This window comes from Corvus hawaiiensis, chromosome 18 (assembly GCF_020740725.1).
Source record: "Corvus hawaiiensis isolate bCorHaw1 chromosome 18, bCorHaw1.pri.cur, whole genome shotgun sequence".
Lineage (NCBI taxonomy): Eukaryota > Metazoa > Chordata > Aves > Passeriformes > Corvidae > Corvus > Corvus hawaiiensis.
In genome coordinates, this window is record NC_063230.1 from 5,467,931 (window position 1) to 5,490,110 (window position 22,180).

The 22,180-nt window shown below is 41.6% G+C and overlaps 2 protein-coding genes across 20 annotated transcripts in view; one reads left to right on the top strand and one right to left on the bottom strand.

Moving 5' to 3' along the window:
- Positions 1-446: 446 nt before the first annotated feature.
- On the bottom strand, positions 447-20,727 carry PRR14L (proline rich 14 like). Of its 2 annotated transcripts, none has more exons than XM_048322692.1 (9): positions 20,680-20,727; positions 18,837-19,332; positions 17,656-17,737; positions 10,085-16,421; positions 7,052-7,120; positions 6,121-6,295; positions 5,738-5,844; positions 4,714-4,785; positions 447-4,091 (listed from the first exon to the last, which is right to left on the bottom strand). In XM_048322692.1, the coding sequence occupies exons 2-9, from the start codon at positions 19,287-19,289 to the stop codon at positions 3,815-3,817; spliced, it is 7,572 nt and encodes a 2,523-aa protein (XP_048178649.1). In that variant the 5' UTR covers positions 19,290-19,332; positions 20,680-20,727; the 3' UTR covers positions 447-3,814. The 2 variants fall into 2 exon arrangements, with proteins under 2 accessions (XP_048178649.1, XP_048178650.1); XM_048322693.1 differs by lacking the exon at positions 20,680-20,727 and adding an exon at positions 20,412-20,581.
- Positions 20,728-20,900: 173 nt separating this feature from the next.
- DEPDC5 (DEP domain containing 5, GATOR1 subcomplex subunit) overlaps positions 20,901-22,180 on the top strand; it is a 41,152-nt gene continuing 39,872 nt past the window's right edge. For 16 of the 18 annotated variants that reach the window (XR_007207338.1, XR_007207339.1, XM_048322348.1 and 13 more), the window contains exons 1-2: positions 20,901-20,996; positions 21,841-21,955. Coding sequence is in view for 16 of the 18 variants with exons in the window: in XM_048322348.1 (XP_048178305.1) it covers positions 21,898-21,955 (58 nt within the window). In the remaining 2 variants the exon portion in view is untranslated. The other 2 variants (XM_048322349.1, XM_048322350.1) reach the window with 2 other exon arrangements.

Sequence of the window (22,180 nt, forward strand, 5' to 3'; positions counted from 1 at the left end):
TGGGTTGGAAGGGCAGGGATGTTGTTTTCTGACACAGACATTACAAATGCTTACTAGGCCTTGTTGCTGATCCCCTGCTCCAGCTTTGACTCACAAACATCAGTGTGCTGCCTTGCACAGCCTGTGGCACATGAACCACTGGCCAGCCTTAGCCCTGAATCTCAGGTCTGAGCTGAGCAGGAACTATCTGTGCTCTCTGGCTCCTATTACTCTGCTATCTGAAGAGATGGATGCTGCCTCAATGCTATGAATAGTAGCTGAGATCATGCTTCAAATCTCCCAGGCTGGGATGAAGGAACACCAGAACTGCTGCTCTGGTGCCTCAGTAACAGCATACCCTGTTACTTAGCAGTGCTGATCTCTTTGGAGATTTGACCTTTCCCCTCTGCATGTAAGACATACTATCATGCATATTTACCTACACCAGCCTAAAGGCCTTAAAAAACTGAAAGGTTCTCAGAAAAATTTATTTCCATAAATTAAAAACACACACAAAAGAAACAGTAAAATTTTAGATTCACACAATATTGAACAGAAATAGAATGCCAAGAGCATGATGGAGGCTAATGGCACAAGTGTACAAATTCTCATTGAGCTATTTGTTAATTTGATAGCATCATACAGACTTTTAATCCACAATTACCATCCATATTCTAGAAAAGCACCTGGAACATAATATACCAAAGGCCCACCTGAAATAAAATACAATGAATGAGAACTGCTTGCAGGAAATCATATCCAGCAAGCACCAGAACTCAAATGTATGCAGACACAAGCCAGCCAGGCAAATGCTGTACCATACATTAAGGAGCCTTAGCTGCTCCAGTCATAGCATGATGAAAGTAACGATTGTTTTCTTCCTTTTTTTTTTTTTTTTTTTTTGGAAGTGATCTTTTTATCTCTGACAATCAGCAAATTTAGCATAGAGCTGCCTGGCTCTGCATAACTTACTACTAAGAGACAGGACATGGCAAAAGCTTTGCAATCCTTCTCAAGCTGTTCTAGTCATCAATCTGTGATGTACCATGTCTTTCCATGGTGATACAAAAACATCCTCACTGGAGTGGGTTCCCTTAATGAAAATGCAAGTGTACATATCCTGCTAGGGATGTATGTAAGACCCCAAAAGATTAATCCTCTACACATTTTTCTTTCAATTATTTGTGACAGAAGCAGCTCAGAATGGCAAATGCCCAGCTTTTGCACAGTCATCACTCCCAGTGTACAAGCAGTAGCCACAAGGAACATGGCTGTTCTATGAGTGCTGTAAACAGGAACAGAGGTGAGAAAGGAAAAAACAAAAAACTGCACAAGCAGGACTGACACCTGTATGCCAGAGCGGGGAAGAGATGCTTGGTCTCCACTAGCTTACATCATCATACAAACACTAAACCAAAAGAGAATAATGCTGTGTATTTGGGTTTCCGCAAACCGAGGTCTGGGAGAAGCTAGACAACTGCAACATCATTTTGTACCTCCTCCAATGACTGTAAACCAAAGGGAATTGAGTATTTTCTTTGCTCTGCTCTCTCCGCTGTAGCTTGTAGAAAAAAAAGTCAAGAAATGTTATTTCAATGCAATCAGAAACAAGAGAGCAGGGAAGGAAAAAAAAACCAAACCCACCCTAAACAAAACAAACGAACCCCAACATAACCCAAAGGAAAAGACTCAACACATTCCATGTTTTGAAGCACATTAGAGGTCTGAACTTTTCCTGGGCCCAAGTCTCTTCCCTCCTGCCCCAATCTTTATTTCCTTGAAAGCCCCAGTAAGGTTACACCTTAATTGTGTCACAGCACTGGAAGCCTCCCATATTAAGAGAAGGTGAATGAATGCTCTGTAATAATCCCATTCTATAGCATAAATTCATAAAAATATATCTCTCACTCTTGCTACCGCTTCCAGCTAGTCAATAATTGGGCTAATAAGCCAGTATAGGGAAACTTTCGAACACTTTTTAGGAGGCTGCTGACCTTTATTTTTTAGGGATTTCTTTTTACAAAAATAAAGAGGATCAATTAGAATGTTCTGCAACAGCCCAACAGGTTGACCAGAAAAATACTGTGTCAATATGTTCAAAGTTTGCCTTGTTATTTCACCCTCAAACTCCAAACACTACTACTCCTGTAAGTGTGCACTCCTCTTTTCTTCAGTCTTCCTGATTAAAGATAATTAGCCTTCAAAACAAGAATGTAAATTTTTACAAATCCCAGCACATAAGCTGGGAGCAAAAAACCCCCAGATTAGATTTCTTTCAAGACTCAGGCACACAGTGTAAGAATCTTCTTCCATTTCTCTACTTTCAAAGCTCTGAAATTCAACAGATTGCTTGTTAACTTTTAGTTTTCTGTTTGGTCAGTTACAGAAGTGGTAGAGCAACAGAAGATATTGATGGTATTTGCAGTCCTGCATTTATTGGGACTTTATAAAGAATACCCACCCACTAGATATTTGTTCAATTTGAAGGTAAATAGAAACTCTATTATATGGGTAGGTAAATAAGAAAGTGCAAGTTCAAGTGACAACTGAAAGAAAGAACAGACTGATTAAATTTGAGCATCCCAGCAACAACAGCTTTGCCTGAATAACTTCTCTAGGCACTAAGGGACAGAAATTACCTGAACTGCAGCTAGCATTGGAATTATGCTTCAAGTTAAGTTTAACAGAAGTTAATGCCAGAAGGGAGCTCTCTTCCTTCCAAAGGCAGAGCTGAGAAATTGCCCAGTGCTGCATCAGATAATTACATATGGCCTTACGTAACGAAAATAATGTCCACATACTCAGAGGCTCTTTGTACAACACTGGCTATTATGTACAACAGTGCTGTACAGTGAATATCTAATTATGAGCTACAGGAATTGTAAATCTAAAATGGTAAGAAACCCTTTCTTTTTGACATTAAAATCAAGTGAGTATAAATGGAATTAAAATAACTTTAGAACAAGTCTCAAAGATTTTGCTGGTGTTCTTGGCATGCAGCAGCTCAGCTCAGTTAAATAAAAATCTCTCCTTATGTATCCTGCAGCTTAACATCCTCATGGACCAATTATCTTTTCCTCTAGAGAAGAGGTTGGCATCAGCCAAGTAAGTAAAAAAATCTGCTATTTGGGAAAAAATAGTACTGGGCACCATTTTTCCTTAAAACATTACCTTTTTTTGAGTTGAATCATGTTAAAAGAAACATATACAAAGTGCAAGTTATTTGAAGTCTAGTTATGTGGGACTTCTGCTGCCTGGAGCCAGGAAGGGCAAAGAAACTTAGAAGGAATCTTTTAAGTTAACAAGGAAGAAACAATTGAAGACAAACCTAGACATCTGCTTTTAATTATCAAAAGGTTAGTGGTATATCAAGAATGTGTTTGCTAGAGTTTTTCTTCATCAAACACGGTATATTTTGTCAGCTTGTTAAAAACAGCCATTACAGTAACAACATCAGACTCAAATGTGCAAATGATCTGGAGTACAGAGTTCTAGCATCACTGAAGGTGCACTACTTCCTCCTTTCCACTCCTACTCTACTCCCAAAGGTATTTAAACATAATTAATTAAATATAAGCAGTAATTTCCAGAGGTTGAGAAAGGAAGGGTAAGTTTCATGTGGCTGTGTTACACTCAAACAGGGACTTAAAAGAATCCCTCCAACAGCATTTAAAAAAATAAAATAAAATAGCACCTTAGAGAGGGTCACAGCCAAAAACTGATTATCAGATGTTAGAACAGAGTGGTAGAGTAATGTATGAAGAAGTCAGTAGATTTCTCCCAAGAGGAAAATACTGAAGAAACTGACGGGACCATTTCCAGCTAAGTGGCTCCCTCAGATGCTGGAGGCCTGCTCCTGCTCAACCTCCTCTGCAAAAAAGGCTTCAAGGTCCATTAGCTTCTGACTCAGAAGAACATCTAACTCTGCACTCTGCAGTGCAGCTCTTTTTGCTCGGGTGAAGCTACCCACTGCTTTGATTTTGCCTCGTGTCTTCCTTTTCCGGGGAAGAGTAAAGTCCTGAAACTCTAGAATCCGCTTTCTCTTTTGCTGGCTGACAGAGATCAAGTGTCCATTTTTCTCCTTGGGCTCCTCAAAGATTGTTTCCAAGCTCCTGGTAAAGCAAGAACAGAACTCATGAATACTTTAGCAGCAGCTACCTTACACTGACAGGGAGACTGAGGGATTTCATAACCCAAGTAAACACACTTCTAATTTTTACATTTTTACAGCCCCTCCACACCTCTTGTAATGTTATCTACAGCTTACACCTCCTATAATGCACGTTACTGCCAGCTGAGTTGTTATTGCTGCAGACATTTGGGTAGAACCTCTTTGTATTTCAGTTCAAAAGCACAATTACAGATTCTTGATCTTACAGAATAAATAGGTTTGAACATTTGATGAGAGGCAGTTATTGTTAGTATTTTAAGGAACATGTAATTCCCTTTGAATTTTGAAAAATAAGTACTGTGCTTTGATGGAGACTGGAATGAATGAACAGATGAAAAAATATACAAATCCATACTTAACCAGCTGCAAATTCTTAGGTCATATTCTATTTTACTTTTTCCCATCCAAATAGTAAAAGATACTATTTTCAAATTAACTTTCTCTAGCAGTTTAAACTAGAATATATCTCCCTCTTACCTTTCATACACCTTTCATCTCCTCTCTGTCCCCCCCTAATTAATTTACATTTATCTTAAGTTTTCTTATTAGGAAGCAGAACCAACCTGGCAGGAGGAGGAGACTTATAGTTCTTGTTTGTGTAAATTTCTTCTAAACTAAATTCTTTCTTCTTAAGCCTGAAAAAGTAACAACAAATCAATCAAGAATGAAGAATTTCAAAACAACCTCTCTTCACAGCAAGCAGATTTATGAGAAACGAGTACTGTTTGCGTTCTATGCCTAAATGCTAACTAATTATGCTTTAACTAATTGGTGACAAGGAGGAATGAAAAATGAGCTCATTAAGTACATAATTTCATACAGTGTTTTTATAAGGTCGGCATCAAGACTTGCCCTTTTTGCAGAGGTCAATATTCCTTCTAGCATTCTATGATGCTTTGAAATAATGATGCTCAAAAGAAGGGGAAATCCCCTTCACTTTTTTGTGAAAGCTAAGAAAAAGTCTTACAGTTTAACAGATTAATACTTCATCTCTTGAGACTGATTTTAGTTATTGACAGTTACCAAGCTGATCTCTGAAGAAATGCATTCCTTTGTCAAAGGTGGTACTTGTGTTAAAGACAGAAGTCACACTAGATGAGGTATGACTAATATGACCAGTATGACTAGAAGTCACACTAGATGACTGACTGGAAGACTTTATCAACATCTGGCACTGTGATTCCCCACACTTTCACTGAATTAATGCTTCCTTAAGATCATATACCCCAAACAAAGAAAGAACTGTGAAGAACTCCACCATAATTTGCATCAACAGAACTTCTTAATAGATCACTTCATCTCACTGTGCACTGCAGGTTGACTGATTTTCACTTTATGTAAATCAATAAAAACTCCTTTCTTCTTTAGAAAAATGATTCCATTGCAGCTTCCTTGTTCACATTTTGCCTAAACTCCAGTCAGCAGTTTTGATCCAGTTGAATATAGCTGTGTCAATAATTTCTTATAAAGGAAGTAAACATCAGATGTCACTCAGCTGGGGCTGTATAAAATAGTGGTGGTAAGAGAAGCATTTATTGAAATGATTATACTCATATGCTATGAGTCCATTTCAGAGATACTGCTCACCTTTTTGGTTTGGGTAGTCCCATTGGAGTAAGGTTAGGATCTGGCTTAGGAACAGTTTTCCTGATTCGGATCTGTGAGACTTTCTTTGGCCTCTTTTCTGGCTCAGTCTTAAGAAAGAAAGAAAGAAGGAAACGAAAAGTTAAAATGAAGGAAATTAAAACCACACTAGTCAACAGAATTCCCTTTTATTCTGAATATACATTATCTATAGAATAAACATTCCTCTCTGGTTTGCCACCTTCTTTCTGCTTGAATCAAAACAAGCAGCAGCACAGATTAGGACCTGCAGCCTGTATTCTCTCCTCATCTTTAACAGTTACTGGATAATATCCAGCAGCAGCAGCTTCAGCTTCTGAGAGATCTAAAATATAAAATGAACTCACTTTTTTCAGTTCTGTGTCATCTTGGGATCTCAGACAGGCTGGAACAGAAGCATCTGCTTCATCAAGGGCATGGATCTGGATCTGGAGGTCAGATGCTAAAAGCCTGGGGGGAGATGGCAATGACTCTGGAAGTGCATGAGGCTTTGGTAAGGGAAGAGGGAATGAAGTTTCCAGACTGTAACAGAGGAAGAAGGGAACATGTATAGATTAATACCCAACTGATAATGCAACAGCATTCCATGCTCTCAGGAGATGTTCCTAAATGGCAATATGGGCACAAAAAGCCAACACAGTTCACAGAAATTGCCCAAGTGAACACACAGACAGCCAAAAACCGCTGCAGCCCACATTGATACTGACACTAACTGAACTGCCAGAGTATTTGAACGTGTCATTTTAACGCACTCTTTTCCTTTTCATACAGCTAAACAGTATACAGCTCTATTTATCAACTACTGATAGAAAGGGATTAATCTTCCTTTTCTGCCAGCAAATTTCTTGGACACAACTATTAATCATACTTTTTGTTTACAGATAAAATATAGCTTTGATACCTGCCATCCCTACACTTGAAAAAAATAGAAGGAAGTTTCTGCACCTATTGTCCAGTTGCTCAGGCAGAAAGGACTTATATCCAAGTAAGGAATCGAACTTCTTATGAAATGACTATGTGAAACTATAGAAGTGGCACAACATGGTTGAAAGTAACAGAACTGTTCCGTGCAATGATCTGTGTGGTCTTTGCGTAATTGCTCCTCCACTCTTCTCCATTACACCACCCAGTCAGCTTACCTCACCCACTTCTTAATCAGAAAGCTGTTCTGGGAGTAAACTGCCAAAAGCTGAAAGCCAAAATAACATAAGCAATGGCTTTCTGAGAAAGCTTATGAACCCACTACTCAGAATAAATCTCAACATCCCAGAGACTCACCGTATCACATGGCCTGCAGTCTGTAGTGCTCCCATACTCTGTACAGGTAAGTGTGGTAACATTGCATAGCTGGGTCAAAAGAGGAATGCAAAAACAAAACAAAAGAGAGAAATTAGGTCTACACTATAAAAAGATGAGGGAAAAAATTACTAGTATAAACTGGACTGTAAGCCAAGATGCTCATATCAAGAATGAGAATGGAAGACTAAAATGATACAAAAGAAAGCCACATCTGCCATTTAGGCCACTAAATTTCATTGTTAGAGAAACTGTCCTCCTTTCATTTAAAAATGGTAGTAATGAGAAAGGAAATAAAGGTACAGAAAGAGAGCGAGACAGCAATATTGAAAGTTGTAATTATTTCTACATAATTACTAAAGTCTGAAAATTGTAATTCTTTCTATGAAATCTATATTCCTTATTCAAAACCCCCAGTTTTTAAAATTAAAGTAACTAAAAACCTTGAAGGATTTTGTTACTAAAGAAAAAACTGCATTATGGCAACAGTAACAGGAGAAAGGAAGTACTTCCATGAAATTAACTCCCTGTTGTCTCTAACTCCCACAGCCAGGAATACTCTTAATCGACTGGAATAACCAAAGGCCCTTCCATAAGGGTTGGTAATTACCCTAATTCTGTGGCATAAAAGTCAGCACAGCAGCTCTAAGTCCTTTGATATTAAGCTTTACTTTTGTGCCCATATCAACAGCAGGAAATCACTTGGGACAGCTTTTATTATATTCAACAGTAAATCTTGTATTTGCTGTTGTCTCAAACCAACAACAAAATGCACTTCAATGTTCTAAAGCAAAGATGTTACAGCCAGACCGGAATTCTACAAAGGAAATGAAAACCAGCCATGCTGGAAGCACAGGGAAGTCCAACTATACATAAGGAGGTCAGAAACACCCATTTCTGGTGTTTATCACTTATGTCAGAACTGTAACATTTTGTTTCAACATTCCACTCACTATTCCAGTGTTACTGGAACCTGTATCAATAGTGAAGCAGAGCCCTCTGTGCTAGAGACAGAGCTTATTGTCTTATGCAATAATAATACAAAATTACAAGGACAGAAGAAAATCACTTCAGAAATTTTTAATTCAAATAAGCATTAATTAGAAAAAAGACTTCACTGAAAGAATGCTTTTGTTTTTGGCAGTGGAAATGACAGCAGCTTGTTTTTAGATACGGCAACTACTTTAGTTCCTTGTTCTCCTGGTTATTAGAAACATTAATTGCAAATGAAATAATTTAAAGAGAACAAATCTTTTCCAGATGAAAATGGCCTGCAGGGAACTTTTTGATTTTTCTGATTTTTAATTATCTTTAAACAGGCAAAGATTTCTGTCATAATGGGAGCTGAACATGCTTTTATACTGCACCAAACATAGCTCTTATATTTACATAACAAACATCTGACTGGGACAGATTTATATCTGCCTCATACACATAGTTGTAACGTATTTTAGAGAAAAAAAACAAACTGAGTTTTAGAGTATTTTAACTCTGGGCTATTTTTCACTTGAAGTGAAAAGGTTTGAAAACCTTTGGGGAAAAGATCACTCATAGCAAAGCATGCAGTTTTCCAATTACCCTTTACATCAGGAATGAAATCCTCTTACACATTAGCTAAGTGGATATGCTGTCCCAAGCTGCTGAGGAGCCTGCAGACTTAAGGATGTGGGAAAACCCAAAAGCTCTGATCTCCCAGTTTATGGATAGCATGCCTCAGCACCACAAAACACTAAATTCACCTCATACACACAATTAAGTTTTAAAAAGATGTTTGTTTTGAACGATGTATTACTTTTAAGTTTAGTGCTCAAACTGTACTTTACTGCTATGATCACTCCAGAGTATGGAATGAAAATGGAAGCAAGTCCCACAGAATATGCTGCAAGTTGTCTCTATGCCATTATTCAACTTAATTCTTTTAGTGCAGACAACTCCAGAATGGAGCAGTGCTTTCATAAGCTCACTCACACCTTTGGCAGACATTAGAATTTATACTAACAAGTGATAAACTTTTAGGTATGTTATCCATTTATATAAAGCAAAGTGCAGCATTAGTTATCTGGCAAGATTTTTGGTTACACTTATGTCTGTCTGTGACATAAGGCTAAATGAAACAGTTCTCTACAGACTGCCACATTAATCAAAACAATCAAATAAACTTTGCTGTAGTGCTCATGAGCTCTCTGTCCAGGAATCACAAGGTGATGAAATCAGGGACTGAACTGCCCTATGTTACGGAGGGATAAAGGGCAAAATCTTTGCTCAAGGGCATGCAAAAATCCTGTAACAGAGCTAGGAACTTCTTTCATTCTTTTTATTAGTAAAATGATCTTAAATACTCATAGCAAAGTAAAATTAAATATGCAGAGTAGATTTCAGTGATCTTCCCACTCATAACAAGATTGACACACAAAGAAAAATTCATTACCAATGTTAACTGGAGCTATGTTTGCTTGTGCCAACATCACATATGAAAAGCAATAGCATGCATAAAGAAGTTTCAATTAGCATAGAATGGTCATGGAATACAACTTAAAATGTAACTGAATGACACCCCCCCACCCTTTACAATTCTTCCTAACCTGATATCGAGCATTTTACAGTGGTTCCAAGGGGTATTTATGGCTCAGACCTCTGAAAAAAACTTTCCTACCTCAGAAATCCAGTTCCTCTGCAGTCACTCTGAAAAGACCTAATGAAGTAGCTCACCTTTTGCATTATATACTCTGATGCATGGTGTGTATATTTTGCAAGGGAGAAGAAAATAGGGTTAGCCATTCTGCCAAAACAGGACAGTATTAAAGAAGTGAAGGCAAATATATTTAAATTCAGCTAACAGAGTGCTCTGTAAGAAAGGATCTTCCACGTTGAGTCATTCCTGGAGCAGAATGTGTAGATCTGGAACAGGGGAAACTGACCCTCCAATGCAAGCTGCAATTACCCTCTCCCTCCCAAAAAGGAGCAAGTATATACCCTGTACATATTTAATCTCAGAAATAAGATGATTGGTTTTACCTGTTCTCGATGCCCACACTTGGCTGCCACTTGCAGTGATTGGAATGGAGAGGAGTGATTTCGGAAGGATGGGCAGAAGGACCATGCTGACTCCATATGGATAATACCCTGCCCAATGAGTATGGCAATGAGGAGACGAGGTCATCGGATACACACCTTGGATACCTGTCCCTTTTCAAACCCTGTGTGAACTGGGATATAAATAGTCTCTGGATGGTAGGAATATGACTGGTTAAGTTTCTTTTTCTTGTCCAAATCCTGTAACATCCAGGGGAAGAAAGTGCTAACACTGTGTGAAGGCCAAGCATAGAACAACCTCCTCCTCTTCCAGCTACAGCGTTTCTTCCAGGGTCAGGATGAACAGCAACAGTCCTTGGGGTTGTTGTGGAGTGAGAGGAATGAAGCTCATTAGTCACACTGGAATCTTCCTTGAAAGCTGCTGAATCTGAACAGCTCTGAGACAGGAGAAAAGACAAAGTCCACTTTGAAGCTGGTGCTGGCTTTTCTCTGAAAACTGGTCTGTGATGTACAGAGTGCTGGGATGTAATCCGTCTGAGGTCTGTCACAGGACTGGAGTCCAATTTTATGTGAAAAGAAATTGGGAAAACTGAGGTGTCCAAGAAAGAGGTTGGAGGCTTGTGGCTTAAGTCTGAAGAAACTATTTTGGTAGTTTCTACAGGATAAAGTGCCAAAGGCTGAAAGCTGAACATCTTGGTGCGCCAGCTGTCAGCCCAGCGTGAGTGTATGTTCCTGTCAATGCAAGAAAAGGCTTCCAAGAGATTTTTAGATCTACATTGGCTGTACCTGTCACCCACTGGAAGAATTTCAGAAGAATATGGCAGAGGTTCTAAGTTACGGCTGCTTTTGGCAGGGGCCAGGAGCTTGCTGGCCATTACAGACAACTTGCTCAACAATGCTGGTTCTTTGGTACGTTTTCTAAATTTCAAGCTGTTCAACAAACTGCATGTCTTGGCCCTCTGCCTTGGCATATGCGCAAATCTCATGGCTGTTTCCTTTTCCACTGTTGGTGGCTTACATGGAAAGTACAAAGATTCCAGAAGTGTGTTTTCTTGTTTAGGGAATATTTCCGGGGGAATCTCAGAGAAAGGCGAACTTCTAATTTTTTTGATTTTTCTTACAGTTTTTAGCTGATATAATGTGGGAACTTTTTTGCATGTCCTTCCAGGTTGTATTTTTAATGGAAGAGGTCCTCTTAGTTTATTTGTAGTTCCTCTTTGTTTATTTGTAGTTCCAAAGGCACCAGGGATCCCATCATACCCTAAATTAAGGTTCAGATTTTCCATTTCTGAATCCTGAGTCTTCAAAAACTGTGAACTAATAAAATCTGTGGTAATCTTTGGCCTTTTAACTTCTTGTAAAGTGCTACATAGTTTACTTTCACTGCCTCTGACAGCAAAAATCTCCTCTGAAGAGCCTCCAAACTTTGTATTTGTAGATGTCATCAACTCAGCTGAAGAGCTGCCTAAGAGTTCAGAACTGTGCAACATACTTGGTTGCAGTATGATTTTTGCTTTCTCCTGATGTTCTAACTTCTGTTCTTGTTGTGCCTCGTCCAACTGATGTACTTCCATCTTTCCATACTTCTTTTGTTTAAGTACTTGGCATTTCTCTATTTGATCAAGTCTCTCTGAACCTAGAGCCTCAATTTCCTTGCAAACTGCATGAGTTGGTACTTCGTCCTGGCCTTCTGTTACTTCCCTTACATTATCTTTGCTTGGTGCATTTAATTTGTAAGGCACACACGCTTCACTGCAAACCACACAGTTTGGGGACAGTTCTTTGCAACTGTCTGATAGCGTGCTCAGAGGTGGAGAAAATGTGGGCATTGTATCATCCTGCAGTTCTGGGGCAGCCTCTGTGTCAGATACAGCTTCAGCCTGACAATCACGCACAGTTTCTGAAAGTACACTGGTACCTGCTAGGTTTGGGAGGTTTGTATTTTTTTTTCTTTCTTTTGAAAGATTATTCAGTTTGGATCTTGGGATTTCTTCCAAAACCTTTCCATAATTCTCAGTCCTGAGGGGGACTATTTTGCTACCTGACTCTTTATAATCTTCCCACAAGGCCCATGGACAATCTTTGGGCAACCTTCTTCTAGGGGCTACCTCTTTTCCTATCTTCTCTTCTACACAGGCATTCTTAAACTTCTCTTCACCGGAAGGACTTTTTGGCAAGCTCATGTCCAGGTCTTTCACAGGTGGTGTGCAAAGCCTCTCACCTTTCAGACTTTCTTTGCTGTGGGCACAAACTCTTGAGCTTTTGGCACCATTCAGAGAGCCAGCTGCCGATTCATTCCCTGAAGATGGAACCTCAAAATTGCTGGATTTTCTCTTAACGGAAATTGTTACAGAAAGAATTTTTGTCATTGAAGTATCTTTGCTAAATTTTTTGTCAGAAGATGAAATATCTCTTTGTGTATTCTCAGGTGACATACACAGTTTTTCTTTCTCAGGCAGAGAGATGTGAGAGTGCAGAGCTGGCATTGTTTCTGAATCCACCTGAGTCTTATTAAAAGTTTCTTGGATGTCAAACTTTTCAGAATGGGATGCACGAATACCCCTTTGACCATCAGTTTCTTTACCAGGCTCAAAAGTTAACTGTGGGCAAGAGTTATTTAAGATAGGATTTATACTCAGACTTTCTCTGTTTTCTGTATCTGAAAGCACATTTGTATTTTCTGGCTTATCTGTGTTCTTAAACTTCTCTTCACCGGAAGGACTTTTTGGTGAGCTCACGTCCATGTCTTTCACAGGTGGCGTGCGAAGCCCCTCACCTTTCAGACTTTCTTTGCTGTGGGCACAAACTCTTGAGCTTTTGGCACCATTCAGAGAGCCAGCTGCCAATTCATTCCCTGAAGATGGAACCTCAAAATTGCTGGATTTTTTCTTAACGGAAATTGTTACAGAAAGAATTTTTGTCACTGAAGTATCTTTGCTAAAAGCTTCAGCTGAATATGAATCACAATTATCTCTTTGGACACTCTCAGGTGACATACACAGCTTTTCTTTCTCAGGCAGAGAGATGTGAGAGTGCAGAGCTGACACAGTTTCTGAATCCACCTGAGTCTCAAGAGAAGATTCTTGGATGTCAAACTTTCCAAAATGACATGGACTAATGCCCCTTTGACCATCAGTTTCTTTACCAGGCTCAAAAGTTAACTGTGGGCAAGAGTTATTTACGGTAGGATTTATACTCAGACTTTCTCTGTTTTCCGTATCTGAAAGCACATTCCTATTTTCTGGCTTGTATGAAAGACTCTCATGAATTGATGAAATGGGCAAAAATTGGGCACTAATTGTATTTTCCTGGTTCTCCACCAACCACTTCATCTTTGGCAAAGATTGCTGCGTTTTGTTTCCTGCAAACACCAGCTCTGTTTTCTCTTTTGCACATTTGATAAAACAAGCATGCTGTGAGCAATATGGTTTGTCATCAGAAAAGTTTTCTTCAAGAGTTCCTTTATTGTTTCTTTCACATCTGTTCTCATGTTCTTGTAGTCTGATCGTCTTCTCTCCAGTTAGACCACTGATGGAGCCCAGGAATCCTGAAGAATCTTCATTTTTCACACCAATTAAACAGTCCAAACCCATTACACTCTCTTGTAGAGCTCCTTCAAACCTGGCTTCTCTTGCATATATATGGTCTAACAGAGGCAGGTCACCACCCGTTTTTAGCAGAATCTCTTCACTGTGATTATGACCAGTTTCGTTTCTTTCCACAGAACCACCCATGGTTTGTAAGCCAGTGTTTGTTTGGTTGGTTAAACTTTCTAAATGTCGCTCACTGCCCAGCACTTGGCCATCAAATTCACTCTGACGTGGATGAAACTGATATCCCATTGGACAAAGAGTCCTTTCTGTTTGGCCAGCATGTTGTGTTGGAATGTTCACGTTGTCAAGTGTTGGGCATGGATCACAGGTTGAAGCGCTACACCCAGAGAGATCAGATGTGAGCAATGGCATTTCTTCCTGCTCACATGTGTCGAGTTCTCTCTTCCATGGGCCTAACAGAGAGTTGTAACATCCAAAATTATGAGCACAGGTGTTTTTGTTCAAATATCTGACTAATAGTTCACTAGTCTTATTTTTCCAATTGCCTTCAGGGGCGTTTGGGGAATCCACAGTTCTTGTTTTATCAAATTCATCTGTCTGGGAAGCACATGTGCCAATCTGTTCTTTTGCCTCATCTCTGTCACAAACAATTTCACTGCCTGTTACTTTACAAAGATCAAATTGTTCCACAACTTCCATATTCTTATTTGAAATCTCATCTCTTGCCAAGGTAGCAGTAGACTTCTCTGCAGTATATGCTAAGCAAAACATGGTTTTTCCTGTGGGAATGTCATTTATCCCATGAAGAGCTATACCTCTGTTGCCCCGCTCATTTTCACAAAGAAGAGATCCACATGCCAAAGGGGCGTGTGCATCTGGAAAGATGATTGCCTCTTTACTGTTATATCCTGATGAAGACTCTCCTTCCAAATTATAATTTTCTTCAATCTTATCAACTTCAACACCAAAAGAATGACTGTTCAGGAAAACTTCATCCACATGTGTACTCCCTGATAAAATACAGGAAGCATTGGCAGCTGTACACTGGTTTTTTATACTCTGATTATTAAAATTCCATGTGTGACAATGTTCATTTTCTAAACCAGTGACCATTCTGTCCGTATTTCCTGCAGAAGATTTTATGTTCATTTGGGATACTCTGCTTGCCGTATTAGGGTTATCAAAAGTCCTGGAACTTACTGAACACTTGAATTTGTCTTTATGAAGCAAAACGTCAGCAACTTGTTCTGCTGTTGTTCCAGAAGCACCAAGTGATTCTTTTCCAGATAGATTATCCCAAGCCTTGTCCCTGCATGAAACTTCATTAGTAATACAAGGAAGACACTCATTATAATGAGCTTCTCTTGATTTTTGTAAAACGGGAGGTAGAGTTTTATTTAGCGTATAAAACAAATCTGTTTTGTTCCCAGTGGATAAGCTGTCACTACTATCAGCTTCTGCAGCTCCAACTGAACCACCAGACAACTCTTCTGATGTTGTATTGCTCTCAGATTCCTTTTCAAGCAGTTGTGCCTTGGGTGAGTCTTTTTCTAGCTTGGTACTAAGATCAAGACAGCTGTGGTTACTGAGAGGAGGAATTTTACTGGCAGTACTACAAAAACATATGTCTCTCTGCCCAGTTTCATGGCAAGCAACGTTACTTGTTTCCACCCACAAACGATTTTCTTGTGTATCATCCTTGTACGGGTCACTGACAGAGAATTGCCACTGGTCCTTTTTCAACTTATCACCTTCTGATGAGAATATTTTCAATTTTTCTTTTGAGAACTCCTCAGGAGATGAAGCAATAGAACTAAAAACTGAAGAATGAAAGTGCTCAGAATTAGCAACCTCTTGAGCTTCAGGCCAGCTACAAATTTCAGTGTTATCTCCCACAACAATTTTTCTCCAGACTTTAGCAGCCTCTTCAGATTCAGAGCAGTATGATTTTCCTATAGTGGCACTTAATTCCCTAGGATCATTTTTTGCACTAGATAATCCTTCGTTCCTTACTACTGAGATCTGCTCTACTGGTACAGATGTGGAGGTTTGGTTTTCTACAAACCCAGTTCCATGATCATAAAGAGCGTGATGTTCGATGTCTTGGGGAAGGTACTTCTGGGGGTTTTCATTGATAATTCCATGAACTGCAGAACTGCTTTCTAGTGGCATATTTCCAAAGTCCAGATAACATGTGCTTTTCAGAACTGGACATAACACTTCGGAACTTTGTGCGGAGGGTGTTCCACAGCTTTCTACTGAGAACAACCCATGAGGTTCATTTTGTTTAGGTACAGGACCCTTAAAGAAGTCATAAGCTTTGTTTTCTTCATCCTGCTGACAAGTCTGGAAATTAGCAAATGACGTACTGAATTCATTAAGAGGATTTCGTCTGGGTAACTTTTCTTCTCTAATCTCCAGAAGAGATACACCATTCCCCCCTGTTCTCAATGGCATGGCAGTATGGGATTTTGACCCACTATAGTCACTTGTTTCTTGTGGATGACCTACAGCTGCTCCAATGTCTGTGACTTTTAAAGGCTCTAAAAAATCTAAGATGCTGGTTTCTGAAGCCCCAGCTCTGGCCATGACTGTGTGTACATCTGGGCATTGATTGCCCTCAGGTGGAAGACCTTTACTCACTCTGTCATTCCTGTATCCTGCTTTACTAAATATCCTAGTCCCATCAGCCTTCATACCTTGCACTTCTTCAGTGAGCTTTGTCAGAGTTTCAGCTGTCACCTGAACATTTGTTTGGTTTTCTTCTGCGTAAGGAAAAAATAAAGCAAATCAGAACCATATGCTAAATTTAGAAGGCATTCAGCTTACTAAGTACCTTTTGGTGGTGTACACAACACTCCTTCCAGCACTGGTTACCAAAACGTTCTTAGAAGTGAGAACTGATGCTAACAATTTTACTACAAATCTTTAGAGGGAAAAACAAACTACTTCACCACAAAGCTAAGGCAACAAACAGTCCTTTTCAATACAGACAGTCCCATGAGCAGCAGGCATTCCAAGTCCTGTATATTTCAGATTCCTCTAATATCAAGCTAGGTGAATGCAGGTCCTGTAACTTAACATATAGGAAGCCATGGCCAACATAATAATAATTATTTGTAATATCAAAACTCAGCATAGTTTGGGACTTGATCTGCTCCAGCCTAGAAATATGGCTGTACATTGAGTGGCCATTTCCATTTCTTCTTCCTTTAAGACATGTCTGTCACAAACTCATCCATAGGAAAACAAGACATATCTCATCTGCCCAAGCAATTAGGATTATTTATAAACTTCTTCTGTAAAATCACAAAGAAGGTGCTAATGAAAAAAATTACAGTTACTGTAGAGTATCTTCATACTCCAAACTTTACATGGAACATATTTACTCAGACTTCTGCAGATCTTTTCCCTATTTTCTAGTAAGCACCAAGACCAGATGGCATTTGTCAGCTAAATACAGTTTAGGTAAAAATAGCAGGGAGGGAGAAAGAAAATAATTACTAGATGCAGGCAAAGTGACGAAAGTACTTGAAGCTAGAAGATTATGAAGGTTCATAATGAAATTAATAATTAGTTTAGCTGTCCTCTTTCTTTGGATTCTGCACTTTTAATTTTATTTTTTAGAACGCTCAAAAATGAATGCGTAATACTTTTCTATATGTATGCTATTACTGCTCTCATACACTCCATCTTTGAAACAAAAGGAAATGCAAAACATCTGCTATTAACAACCTCTTCTGCTTTGGAGTAAATAAGTATTTGAAACAAATAACTAAAACACATCTTCTACAGAAAAGGTCTTCAGGCAAGTACATATACTGCCAGGAGAAAGTAAAGCATTAAGTTTTGATATTGTTATAGCTACACAAAGTAATAGTTTCTACCATAAAAAAAAATGAAGGAGCCATCCCACAATCACTTATCCATTTTAAATCAACAATAAATAACTGGGAGATAAGCAGGGGCTGAATAGTGATGTACAGCTAAAATAACTACCTGTGTTCCTCAGAGATCCTGCAATTTCAGTGCAACAGGTTCTCAAAGACTTTGTCTCTTGCTGGTTTAAGTGAGGGTTCTCCTGAAACAAGACAGAAATATCAGTGGAAATGGTTGGATATTCTGAAGTGTGACATGTCACAGGGACTGGCATCTGCTCAGCTGAGTTACTTCAGAATAAGAAATTCACTAAGAAATCTCCAGACATATTAGCCTTGGCCAGAGGCAGCCTTGCATTGCAAGTGCTTCACACAAGCACTAAGGATGTATCCCCAAAACATCTGTATTTAGCAGCAGTGAAGTCTTGTGATGTGGTAGCTAAAATGAAAGTAAAATAAAATTTAAAAATAAAAATTAAAAAAAAATAAAAGTACATAGCTTAAAATGCAAATTGTTGAAAATTGGAATGAAAAGAGTAATCCAGTCTCCAAGTCTAGCCCACACCCCCAAACCACTACCACTAGACTTCTGGGAAGATGTGTGCATTTTCTGTCTCTATTAGAACTTGTCTTCTTCTACTCCTTGCCTGAGCTCAAAACCACAAACCCAGGAACAGATGATCTAGGTCTGCCAGCAAAAACACCAAACCATGATCCCACAACCAAACTACCTGCATTTAGAAATATGTTAAAATTCATCTTGGAAAACTGAATAACTATGAAGAATTTAATAATTTTAATTTCACAAACTTTCAGATAAATCAAAGAGATAGCAAAATCTGTATTTAAACACACATTATTTTAGCATTATGCAACATGCAATAATTAAGGTAAAACACTCACCTGTGCATCTTGTTCTGTTACATATCTGCCTTACACCATTCCAACAGTATTTAAGAAAGTGAAAACCTTGATATTTTAAAATGCTCCTGGTCTACTGAACTACAGTCTAATTTTTCACTGGACTCATGATAATCCAGATACTGACACACACACACACACCCTGAACATGTCCAGTGCCAGGCTGGACGGGGCTCTGAGCAACCTGGTCTAGTAGAATGGCATGGGCATGGGGGTTGGAACAAGATGATCTTCAAGGTCCTCTTCCAACCAAACCATTCTATGATTCTGTACTACAAAACACAAAAAAGAACCAGGAAACCCATAGCCAAACCCACTGCCTAGTGACTCTAACCCTAAATTCAAATTATTACACAGCGATTCATTTCTGCATTCACTTACTTGTTCTGACCAATTTTCCCCCAGAGTTAAAGGACAACATTCAGCAGCATGACAGTCCTCAGCACCTTGTGCATCTTCATCTTCTTTCTGGTACCCATCACTAGAATAGTCTAGTTTCCTAAAGTGTCTTTTTCTGTTTTTTTCATCCTCTTCAAGGTCTCCAGCCTGTAGTAATTCTTCAGGAAAGGATTCTGCTGGCCTGTGAGAAATCACCTCGAGCATATCACCCAAATCCTCTGTCTTCTGGCAAAAGTTTCCTACTGCAGAAGTCCATGGCCCATCCCTGTGTGCTAGCACAGGTACTGGCCCATCAGACTGTGCATCTAATCCAAGGCCGGGCGCCGGTACTGCCATGAGTTCTGTGGAGATGCTCTCCGGCAGTCCAGTGTACAACTCCTCTATTACAGCAGACACAGAAGAATCAAGGAGAGAATCCACCCCAGATGAGAGCATCAGGGCTCTTGAAGATCAGCTGTCCTGAGCTTTTCAGTTTATCCTAAAAATAAGAGCGATGTTAAATCAATGTACATAGGATTAATCATAGAAAATCTTGAGCTGGAAGGGACTCTCAAGCAAGGATCACTGAAGTCCAACTCCTGGACTAAATGAAAAGGAAAAGCTTAATTCCTCAAGATTCAAGTATATATGTTTAAGAAAGATACTTCCAAATATGTCTTTAAGAGAGGAGCTGACAAACATTTCAGTACCTAAGGAAATGCTTCATGAATGAAAGAAGACAATAGAGACAAATAGATATTCCCAGGCCTCATTTTCACATTCAAACATCTCCCTGCAGATTTAACCACATCTTCTGAAAAACCTGAGAAGACGTTCTAAAGAAAATCACTGGGGCTTGTATTAGACGTCCTACTCCTTTACTAAAACTAAAGCATCGTTTGATTTCCTGGGATTTTCATGAGTCTCCAGTCCTTGGAAAAAAGCTCCAACTTTTCTTTACATTCTGTGCCTCAAATGAACACTTTCTAAGCCAGCAGCCAGCAGACTGTGCCTCTCATGTGAGCACCTGACACGCTGTACAGAGGATGCCGTCTGCCAGGACACAGCCGCGGTCCCCGGATCCTCTTCAGCCCAGAACCGAACACCCCGGTGCGCGGCAGCTGCTTTGTGAGCACAGGAGAGGAGTTCCGGCTGACCTGACACCGCTCTTGCCGGCATCGGGAAAACCCCGACGTGAAAACGCCGCCGTCAAATCGCTCCTGAAGGCTCACGGACAGGAACGGGCTAAGCCAGGCCTTTAGAGGAGCACCAGTTACTCAGTTTACCAAAACACGGGCTGATCAGACGAGCGTTGATCTCTGCTCCTTAAGCAAGAGGAGCCTGTACAGAAACAGGTGAAACTCGCGCCAGCCTCCTGGGACCACGCGAGGTCCCTCGTCCCCGGGAGACCACCACCCTCCCAGCAATGGCTGCCCGAGCCCAGCCGCGGGACAACCGGGGGCAACCCTTTGTTCCAAGCGCCGCAGCAGCGCCGAAGGACTCGGGCCCGAGCCCCGCTCCTTCTCGGCGGCACCGGCCGCCCCCGAGGGTCCGCACCCGCCCTGCGGCAGAGCTTACCGAGGCCGCCGCTCTCGGTAATTATACAACCGCCGGTGTCTTCCCCGGTGCAGGCAGGGCGCAGGCTCGGCCCCGCAAATCCCCCACCCCGCCGCACCCGGGCTGGGCAGGGCCCTCGCCGGACACTCGGTGCCCGGTCCAACGACCAGCCGGCGGCGGCGGGCGGAAGAAGCGGGCCCCCGCCGGGACAGGACAGGACAGGACAGGACAGGACAGGACAGGACGCGCCGCGCCCCGCCCCGCGCCGCGCCGCGCCTGGTGCCGTTACCTGAGCGGCTGCAGCCGCCAGCCCCGCTGCTGCGCGCCCGCCCCGCCCCGCTCCGCGCGCATCACTTCCGTATCCGGGGCTGCCGCGCGCACGGCCCCCACAGCCGTTGCTCTGGCCCCGCCTGCGGCCCCGCCCGCTCCACCCCCACATGGCCACGCCCCTTCACCGGCCCCGGTGTCCCTCAGCCCCGCCCCTGCGATGGGCGTGGCCCGGCCCGCTCCTTCCCACGGTGGTGGCGCGGGTGTCACGTGGTGCGCGGCCCCGGACGCGGAAGTGCTGCGCGCTACCCGCGGGACCGCTGGGACGCGCACCGGCAGGTGAGGGTTCCGCGCTCGGACGCTCCGCGGGCAGGGGCGGGGCTGCGCTCTGCCCTGCTCTGCCACGGCACGGCTGGCCCCGGCCGCGCTGCTCTGGGGCTGCTTCGGCCCGTGGCGGCTGTGAGCGGCACGAAGCGTTAAGACGTCCGAGCTCCCTCCGCGCCCGGACTGCGCCGTTCCCCCCGGCGTCCTTCCCCGGGGCTCTGTTGTGAGCCGCCGCGCTGCTCGCTGTGCGCTACTGCCCCCCGTGAGGGTAAGGACCCTGGTGGGCCCCCTGTGCCAGATCGCCCCTCGCCGCTGCTCCGGGCAGGAACTCTGGTATCTCGCCGGGCTTCTCTTTCTTTTATAAGCGGGCAGCCGAATGAACGCTGCGGTTCTATAGCGGGTTAATGACTGTAGGCACGGGAGCGGGACTGTAACTGCTCGGGTTTGTTTGCTCTCCGCTCCGGCCCTGCTCCTTGTGGCGTTCCCGATGCGGCTCTGCCGGCTCGCAGTACCAAGCGGCGCTTCTTTCCAGACTCGCATCAGTTCCAAGTTATAGAATTTATTTTAACAAATTTTGGATGTACGGATTTTTTTCCCACCACGACTCTGTAGCTTGGTAATTGACTTTCTGCCAAGCACATCGGCAAGCTCAACCCTTTAATCTATTTGAAAAGCACACTTCTAGGTTCCTCTTTCCTTGTGCCTGTACCTATAGCTGCCCCGCACTCCCCTCTGCTGGGCGGAGCTCTGCCGCGCTGCAGTGAAATCGACTGGGATAACGTGCTGTACTCACGCGCAGAACATAGAGAATCGTTTTGTATTGACAAGAGATCTGTGTTTGCTTTTATTTCTGTGTTAGATATGTAAGATGCCTTCAACCGTCTTGGCTCGAAGTGGCTGAGAACTGGACCTCAAGATGAGAACTAACAAGGTGTACAAGCTCGTCATACATAAGAAGGGGTTTGGAGGCAGTGGTCAGTATCTCCTAGTTTGTAACAATGAGACCAGCACTCACTTATTTGAAAGCGATTGTTCTATCGATCATTTTAACAAAAGAGTGAACATGGAACTTTGATATAACAAGCAGTATTGCCAGCCAGAGTTTGGAAAGCTCTTTCTAATAGCAGATTACAGGAAAATAAATGAACATTTATTGGAAGAGAGCAACATTGCATCTAAAAAAAAATTGCTTTATTTTT